Genomic DNA, 10238 nt, shown 5'->3' on the forward strand with positions numbered 1-10238 from the left:
ATCAATTTGACTCAATATATTGAAAGCAATAATTTTTTGAACATGAATGTGTTTAAAAGATTTAATTCATGTTAAAAAAAATCATTACTTTCAATATATTGGATCAAATTGGTATTTAAGGGTATGAATATAATCAGGAGAGATATACGAACACATAAGAACTTGTTTTATATCAATCCGAGGTCATTTGGTCCATCAACCGATTTTACCCAAAATTGACTAATGAACCAAATAACCTCAGATTGACATAAAATTAGTTCCTATGTGTTCGTCTACCTCTCCTGATTATATTCATGCTCTCAAACATAAATTTGACTCAATATATTGAGAGCAGTAATTTTTTGAACATGAATGTATTTAAAAAATTTAATTTATGTTCAAAAAATCATTACTCTCAATATATTGAGTTAAATTGATATTTGAGGGCATGAATATAATTAGAAGATGTAGATGAACACATAAGAACTGGTTTCATGTCAATCCGAGGTTATTTGGTCCATCCGCCAGTTTTGGATAAAATCGGTTGATGGACCAAATGACCTCGGATTGACATGACACTAGTTCTTATATGTTCATCTATCTCTCCTGATTATATCCATGCCCTCAAATACTAATTTGATTCAATATATTGAAAGTAATAATTGTTTGAACATGAATTAAATTTTTTAAACACATTCATATTCTAAAAATTATTGCTCTCAATATATTGAGTCAAATTGATGTTTGACTACATAGATATAAGCAAGGAGGTAGATGAACACATAAAAACTAATTTCATGTCAATCCGAGATCATTTAGTGCATTAGCTTATTTTAGGCAAAATTGGTTGATGGACCGAATAATCTCGGATAGACATAAAACTAGTTCTTATGTATTCATCTACTTCTCTTAATTATATTAATGCCCTTAAATACTAAACTCAATATATTGAGAACAGTGATTTTTTAAACACAAATTAAATTTTTTGAACACATCCGTGTCAAAAAATCACTGCTCTTAATATATTGGGTCAAATTAAAGTTTAAGGGCATAGATATAATTAGGAAAACTAGCCAAACACATATAAAATAGTTTCATATCAATCCGAGATCGTTTGGTCCATCAACTGATTTTACCTAAAATCAACTTTGATAAAAAAAAAAAAAGAAAGTGAATTAATGACTAATTTAAAAAATCAGTCGACTGATTTACTCAACATTTAGATTTTTAAAAATTTCAAACACATCTGTGTTCAACAAATCACTGTACTCAATATATTGGGTCAAATTAATATTTAAGGGAATTGATATAATCAGGAGAAGTAGACAAACACATAGGAGTTGTTTTATATCAATCCGAGGTCATTTAGCCGATCAACCGATTTTGGCCAAAATCGATTGATGGACCAAACAATCTCGGATTGACATGAAACTAATTCCTATGTGTTTAGCTAGTTCTCCTGATTATATCCGCCTCAGATTGATATGAAACTAGTTCTTATGTATTCGTCTACCTCTCCTAATTATATCCATGCCCTCAAATATCAATTTGACCTAATATATTAAGAGCAATGATTTTTTGAACATAATTAAAATTTTCAAACACATTCGCATTTCAAAAAATAACTGCTCTCAACATATTGAGTCAAATTAATGTTTGAGGGTATAAATATAATCAGGAGAGGTAACTGAACATATATGAACTAGTTTCAGGTTAATCTGAGGTCGTTTGATCCATTAACTGGTTTTACTTAAAATTGATTTTGAAAAAAAATGCAAATCAATTGACTGATTTATTTAAAATTTCGACGTTTCAATACAAAGTAAAATTGATTCGACGTATAAAAAAATTTAGTCCACTGATAGAGATAAAATAGAAAATAAATATGTAATTTAATCATTTTAAAACTATCCTGTATAATTTGATAATTTTAAAATTTTACTTAGATGATTTGGTAAAAACCCGTTAGATAAAAGACAATTGTTGAAGGCCCATAAGTATATATTTATTAAAAAATATATTTTTAAAAAAATAAAAATACAAGGAGAGATTGAAAAATGGTACAAAATGATAAAACACTATAATTTACTTTTCTTTTTAATATTGACAGGGTTGAGTGAGAAAAATTAAGAAAATATCAAATAAATTTATTTCTTAATAGATAGTTGACCACCCATTACAAGCACTTCTTAATTTACCTTGATAGCTAATTAAAAAATTTTATGAAATCGAAGACTAGATACCTGAAGGCAATAAACTAAAAGGAGAGAAAAATCAAAATTAGATAAAGGAATCTAAAAGGTAAAATTGAGATGCAAATGAAAATTCAGATCTATAACTGGAAGATTGGATTAAGTAATCTCAACTAGAGAAAGGAAAAAAACCATACAAGTCTCTGAGAATCCAAGGAATGCAAGGGAAGTTGAAGTCTACAGAGATGATCCATAATACATTATGATTAAGAAATCCTATTAAGTTACAATATCAAATGAAACCTTCCTGTGATCACACCAGGACAACAAAGTGTAACTAAAGAAAATGAACCATGTGTATTAAGTACAAAAGAAATTACTGTAGAAACAAATTAATGATGCATGCTATCTGTCGAAAGAATGGCTGGATGAACACATGGAGGAACTCTGTGACTCAATAGTTTAGCAAGGAATACTTCACACGAAGGACGATCTTCCCTTTGTCGACTCCTAACTTCGCCCCTGTAACCAACCAATGGCCTGGAGTATCTTGTGGACCCTTTGACATCTCTGCCATGTCCACAATCTTGGCAAGCTTGGCAAAGTCCCTTGATGTGGAAGAGGGTTTGTCGTCTGATTTTTGTGCCAGAGTGGATGATGGACTATGGTCCCACACTGACCTCCTTATTGTGCAACCGGGGACCTTGGAAAACAATAGTTTCAGGTGCAGGACACTCTTGGTTCCAAAATCCCATACCCCTAGCTGAGCCCCTGTCACTGTGTGGACGCCAGAGAGATTATCGATGTCGGACTGGGTGCTCTCGATGGGTGCTGTGCTGACATGTGCAAAGTTCTTCCACTTGACCGGTTCGAACCAGCGGCTGTCTTGCTCCTCTGGGCCTTGCCATTTGTGAGGACCGATCGCAACATGGGAATCCCAGTGTGGTAGAAGGATCTTTGGTAGGGTTGCAAAATGCTGCAAGTGGATGGCAAGCCGGTTCTGTTTGCTTCCTTCAATGCTTAACCTTAAGCCAGTGACTGGCTTTCGACCAACAGATACCTGAATCAAGTTATGGGATCAGCAAATATTGGACAGATACTTATACTTTTACGGCAATTTACCAAAAGACGTACTTAGATTTTTGAATTTACCAAAAGAAGCATACTACTTTAGCATTTGCCAAATGACGCACCTTGTTATAGTGGTCTTCCTATTCTACAAATTTAATTGATTTCCTTTTTCTTTTCTTTGTCATTTCTCTCTCTTCTCTTTCCTACTATGCATGCAACGTATCTTCTCTTTCCTTTTTTTTTTTAATCTTCTCTTTGTTTTTCTTTTTTTTCAATTTTTTTCTCAAACATGTTATAAGAGATCAAACCCACGTTGGGCCTGATATCTCTTCATATCAGGCCCAATGTGGGCCTGATATGGAAAGATATCAGGCCTAACAATAGGGAAAAAAAAAGAGAGATTTAGATTTTTCAACACCTCTAGTTCACTACTAGAAATGTCGAAAATAACAATGAAGAGCATATTTAAACTCCTTGCAATTTTAGAAACCTACATGATCTGAAATGATTGCAATCTGAGATCTCTAAGTCGATCAGTGGATTTTGACCGAAACTCACTGATGGACCTAAAGAGCTCCGATTGCACATATTTCAGTTCCTGTGAATTCCTAAAATTGCAAGGAATCCAAATATGCTCTCCATTATTATTTTTGGCATTCCTAGTGGTGGACCAGAGGTTTGATTGGGCCTGATATGGAAAGATATCAGGCCTAACAATAGGGAAAAAAAAAGAGAGATTTAGATTTTTCAACACCTCTAGTTCACTACTAGAAATGTCGAAAATAACAATGAAGAGCATATTTAAACTCCTTGCAATTTTAGAAACCTACATGATCTGAAATGATTGCAATCTGAGATCTCTAAGTCGATCAGTGGATTTTGACCGAAACTCACTGATGGACCTAAAGAGCTCCGATTGCACATATTTCAGTTCCTGTGAATTCCTAAAATTGCAAGGAATCCAAATATGCTCTCCATTATTATTTTTGGCATTCCTAGTGGTGGACCAGAGGTTTGAAAAACCTAAAACTATCGTTCTTTTTTTTGTTATTTGGCCTGATATGAAGAGATATCAGGCCCACGTGGGCCTGATATCTCTTCATGCCAGGCCAAATAACAAAAAAAAAACGACAGTTTTAGGTTTTTCAAAACCTCTGGTCTACCACTAGAAATGCCAAAAATATTAATGGAGAGCATATTTGGACTCCTTACAATTTTAGAAATCCACAGGAACTGAAATGGGTGCAATCAGAGCTCTTTAGGCCCATCTATGAATTTCGGTCAAAACCCACTGATTGACTTAGAGACCCCAGATTGCAATCATTTCAGATCCTGTAGATTTCTAAAATTACAAGGAGTCTAAATATGCTCCATTATTATTTTTGGCATTTCTAGTAGTGGACCAGAGGTGTTGAAAAATCTAAATCTCTCTTTCTTTTTTTCTTTTTTATTTTTTTCACATGTTGTTAAGCCTGATATCTCTCCATATCAGGCCCACATATCAGGCCCAACATGGGTTTGATCTCTTACAACATGTTTGAGAAAAAAATTGAAAAAAAAAAACAAAGAGAAGATAAAAAAAGGAGGATAGAGAAGATACGTTGCATGCATAGTAGGAAAGAGAAGAGAGAGAAATGATAAAGAAAAGAAAAAGGAAATCAATTAAATTTATCAGGAGGGTGGAATAGGAAGACCACTGTAAAAAGGTGCGTCATTTGATAAATGCTAAAGTAATATGCTTCTTTTGGTAAATTCAAAAACCTGAGTACACTTTTTGGTAAATTGCCGATACTTTTTTGATACAGAAGTTTAAATTATTAATGATTTAAGTGAGCCAGCCAAATAAAGTCACTGTTCTATGTCAAGCTTCCTCTTCATTTTTTTTCAAGTTCTCTCTTCAAGCTTCTATATAATGTAGCAAAAGGTAGAATCAAAGGTATTTTCTTTTTCTTGTATATATGTTTGAGCTGGCCAATTTTTTGGCTGTTGGACATTCAAGTGCAAGTAATCAACAATTGAATGCATTCCACAGCTTCATAATTCAGAAGGGAGTCTCTAGGAGAGAAGAAAAAAATAAAGAAATGATGAATGAAAACAAGAAAGGGGAGATTTCCTCCGGGTTTTTTTTTGTCCAAACAAACTTTGAAGCCCAAACAAGAATCATAAACCAAAGCTCACTTTCCAACTATTTTCCACTCAATAATATAGTCATGTAAAGAGCTTCTTGGCGACTAACAATAACCTTAGTTTGTCTGCTGCTGCAATAATTATTGTATATAGAAATTTTGACAGTGCTCATGTCAACGAAACTAATTAATAAGGATTATATGTTTACCTGTTCGGTGCTAACATTGAGCTTGGGTCCCATTAAGCTAAACTGAAGAGAAGGACATACAGGTTCCTTTCTCTGGTGTCCAGGAATATTTTCTGGCAGAGGAGACCAGACTCTCTTCACTTGAAATTCCAAGAAATATCGCAGTTCCTCTATAGGTGGCTTATCTGTGAGATATACAAAAAGGATCATACAGTTAGTCATTTTTTTTCTCCCTTTTCCATGTGCCAAGTCAAGGTTACCTATAAGTAAGGTTTCAAGTCATTTATGTTTATTCGGTTACGATTTAGGTTATAAGCACCTGGTAGAATTGTAAATAGCATATACCACAGTTTAAAATTTCGCTCCGTGCTGGACTGAATGGGCGAAACTTACTGTTCCGCCCGCGCACCAAAAACTGCACCAGACTAGCGACAATTTCGTCGTGTCATCGCGTGCGTCACGAGCCAGGATGAATCACACACGCGCCATAAGGAATCGCACGCGCGCCAGAAGGAATTGCACGCGCTCGTCGTCATGCGACAGCATCGCCAGATGCTGCCAGTGGCGCCGGAAGCATCGCGGGGCGCCAAAAGCGTCGCGGGCGACGAAGGCGTCGCGACGCGATGTTTCTAGCAGCACCGAAAGCGTGCGGGATGCTTCCGGCACCGCCGAAAGCGTCGCGGAATGCTTCCCGTGCTGCCGAAAGCGTCGCCAGACGCCTCTGATGCCGTTGGAGGTGTTGCCGATTGCCTTTTTAAAGAGGCTTTCATAAACCCTAGTTAAATTATCCCAATAAAATATAAAAAATATATTTAAAATTTTAAAAAATTAATAAATTTTATTAAATAATATTCTAAAATTGTTTTTACTATTTTAAATTTTATTTAAAAATTCTAATAAATCAAATTTATATGCTTTTATACATTTTTTAATTATTTTGTATTTTTTATTAATTGATATTCTAATTTTTTTACTATTTTAAATATATATTATTTAACTTATTAATTAATTAAATAAATAAATAGTTAATTTATATTATTACTATATATAAAATAGTATTTTGTATTAATTTATATTATTATGATTATTTAATCTGGACATTGGAGAACTATAAAGGTTATCTAAGTAAAATATTACAAAAACTATTGCTTACATTTGATTCACGCCACTCATTTTAATAAGGTAACATAATAATATTATGATGTATCAATTTTAATTCGAGTTATTGATAAATTAATTATTTTTTAAAGAAAACTATATTTAATTATTTTTTCTAACAATATTAAGTTGGTTAATAATGGAGAACTTATATAAAATCAATATATAAGTAAAGTTGTTGTCATGTGACCAAAAGGTCACGGGTTCGAATCCTGAAACACTCTCTTGTAAAAAGCAGGGTAAGGTTGCGTACAATGGATGCTTATGGATTGCTGCTGTTAATAGCTTATTATCTTTCATAAGCTTATTATCTTTATAAGCTTATTATCTGAATAATCATCTTTATAATTCAAAATAATATGCTGCATTAGTATGTTGTCCTCCCTGTGGTAACTAGTTTGATGCTTATGGATTGCTGCTGTTAATAGCTTATTATCTTTCATAAAAAGAATCACTTACAGCATTAAGGCATTAAAAGTAGACTAAAATGACATCTTGCTATAGCATTGCATCTACTGCATGTGGTGAAGTAGAAAGAATAATCAGTACAGAATTTATCAACTAGACAGTCTAGCCTCAAAATGGAAACTAGTCATATAAACATGCATAAAAAGCAACAAGTTATAATCATCACTTACACTCCAGATATAGGTCTATTGCACGAACAAGATTTTGAATGCCAGGTAGCCCATCAAGAAGAGAAACAATGGGGAAGAAAGTCATATTGATAACATCCGGTGCAGAATAAATGGAGGTCACCCAATCTGAATGATTCTGTACAAGATCATTGCCACCCCTTCTCCTAAATGTCACAGCAATATCCTGCACAACAGGATAATCACTTGATTTGAGTATGAAATTTAGTTTACTTGTACACAAACTTTCATCAAACTGCATAGAGCATTTCAGATTATGATCAAGGTTGCTCTGTCTATAGTTACTGATGACAATATTCAAGTTGCCTCACATGCAGAGAACATCAACACTAGTTTTCCCCTATATTAGAGTTCTCAATTCTACAAAATGCCATTCTAACATTACATTTGAATTTGACTTCCTAAACCAAATCATGAAAGTCTTCCATGCCAACACATTTTAGTTATCAAATGAGGAGCTGACGAACTTTTCTTGGCCATTTTTTAAGGATTTTTTTGATATTTGCTATCCAGCAAGTAAATTAATCAAACAACAAATCATCTTAATCAATTGTAGACAATTTTATCCTTCAACAAAGCACCTTAATTATACTCATCCTAAAACGAGCTACAACTAGTGTGTCATAATAAACCACAATTTTAGAACTTGTCTCCAAAACAGATTATGCTCATAACATTATATAGGATGTATTTACTGACCTTGTCTCCATAATTCAGGGGAGCATTAGACGATTGGTCTTCCAAATTCATAAATCTCTGATCCCCAATTGTCTTAACATAACTCTCAATCTCTGACCCAGTTAACTTTGATGAATGGTGCTGCTTGACATACACCTCATGTTTACCACCAATAGTAATGGATGTAATAATATGGGTTCCAAAATTCTCGATGAAGCTGAACATAAGGAGAAGAGGAGGGTAAAAAAATGCCACTATTCAAGTCAAAGAAGACAACACATTTTACCATTTTTTAAATGGTAACTAGGAATTGCTACAATTACAATAGAAAAACACAATGCCCACTTCATAGATATTTCTATAAGCATCTGCTGCACAGCAATATCTAGATATGAATCAATCAAGTTTATTACCTACTAACCTAGCCAACATTTGCGGATTCCAATTGCAAGGAACTGCATGCTTGACATCATCTCGAAGCATTAGATCGTCGGTTACCAGCCTAACCTCGTACAAAGGGAAATAAAAACCATCCATCGCAAGGGCCTTTGTCGCTGCAGCATCGCCCTTCCAACATCCAGTGAAACCAAACATTGAGTTAAAGCTGCCAAGAGGCACTGAGCCAGATATACCTGACTTCTTATTGAAATGCTCAGCCATCTGTCGACAAAAAAAGAAAGAAGTTCTGTAAGCTCAAAATTACAGTATATCGCCAGTAAAATCAATCAACGTGATCAGCGATAAAACTTCAGAATATCGAAAAAAAAATATATTACAAGACTGTACTAGAATTTCCCTAAATCAAAAGGTCGGAATCAAATTATGATTTGTCCAGCATCCTGTTCAAAATCATCCAACGACTATCTCCAAAAGCACCTCAAAACCATTTTTTTTTTAAACCATCGCGTAAGGGAAAGGACGAATTCGATAAACCGGATGAAACCCTAAGCAACCTGATGGAAGCTAAAGACGCGGGAGTGCTCACGCCGGTGGCTCCCCTTCGAAATTTTGACACCTGATGGCACGCTGGGAAGACGATTCTGCCGGTCGATTCCGCCGTCCATAAAAACCAAGCTCCCGGCACGGCTGTCGTCGAGCAAGACGAGGCGGGAACCAGGGGGGCCTTTGCAGTACAGCAGCCGCGCATCGGCGGTGACGTCGAATCCCCGTCCGAGGGCTTGCACCACGTTGGCTAGCGATGCTATCATGCTCGCCACCGGAGCCACAACCCGCGTCCCCTCCATGCCAACAACGCCACCGCTTATAAACAAATCACTCGCCTCACCCGGGGGTTCCGATCTCATCTCATCGACCGCGGGCGCCTGGCTACCTTATCTCGGAGAAGAGCTACGACGTCGAAGAAGTGGAATAGGCGACGGGAATTAGGGCGAGCGAGAGAGAGAGAGCGACGGAGATAGAGAACGATTTCTTTGGAGTGGACTGGAGATGGAGGCGGTTTGACCGCCGGCGTTAGACCGGAGAAGTAATTAAAGGAACTCACCTGCAAACCCAACTTCTTGTAAATCCTGTGCACCCAAAAGAACACAATTCACGAAATATTTATCAAACATTGGTTAGTTAACATGGGACCCACACTAGCTTTAGGTTAAATTTACAATACGTGCGTGATCAAAGAAGTCTTATGCTTTGGTTCTGGTATCGTAGTTAGCATGCGCGGTCATAAATGGACCCACACGGATAGACCGGTCCATGGATGCGAACCAAGCCAGGTGTCTACGTACTCGCGCCACGTGTAAGATCCCTTAATATTCTCAGAATACTTGCGAAAGTTTCATTTGAGCCCAATATTTTATGGGTTTCCCATAAAAATGCTTCCTTTGTACCCATTACTCTAATTATATAACAAATATTGTGTATTACTTATTTTTTAAGTCTCGACAATAATTTTTCAATAATAAATACGTTAATATTATTAATTATTTTATTAAAAACTTATTTGTTGAGTTGTGATGGTTGGTATTTTAAATTTTCTAATTTCCTCAAACTTTTTTTAAAAAGTTAACATGTAAAACACATAAAGGATGGGGAGATACACGCATTATGTGTTTTTTTATTACTACTTTGACTATTTTTTAGAAGGCAGTTAAAAGTCAACACCTAACTCTTTGAAATTAGAACAAAGTTATGATTTTTTTAAAAAAAAGATTAATTTGATGCTTTAATTTAATT

General features: G+C 35.2%; 1 protein-coding gene across 1 annotated transcript; it reads right to left on the reverse strand.

Annotated features, from left to right (window-relative positions):
* Window positions 1–2365: 2365 nt before the first annotated feature.
* Window positions 2366–9517, reverse strand: LOC122005834 (MACPF domain-containing protein CAD1-like). The gene is made up of 6 exons (XM_042561055.1): window positions 9002–9517; window positions 8470–8708; window positions 8070–8265; window positions 7353–7536; window positions 5578–5741; window positions 2366–3231 (listed from the first exon to the last, which is right to left on the reverse strand). Exons 1-6 carry the CDS (start codon window positions 9350–9352, stop codon window positions 2626–2628), a joined length of 1740 nt encoding a protein of 579 aa, XP_042416989.1. The 5' UTR covers window positions 9353–9517; the 3' UTR covers window positions 2366–2625.
* Window positions 9518–10238: the final 721 nt, after the last annotated feature.

This window comes from Zingiber officinale, chromosome 7B, assembly GCF_018446385.1.
Source record: "Zingiber officinale cultivar Zhangliang chromosome 7B, Zo_v1.1, whole genome shotgun sequence".
Classification (NCBI taxonomy): domain Eukaryota; kingdom Viridiplantae; phylum Streptophyta; class Magnoliopsida; order Zingiberales; family Zingiberaceae; genus Zingiber; species Zingiber officinale.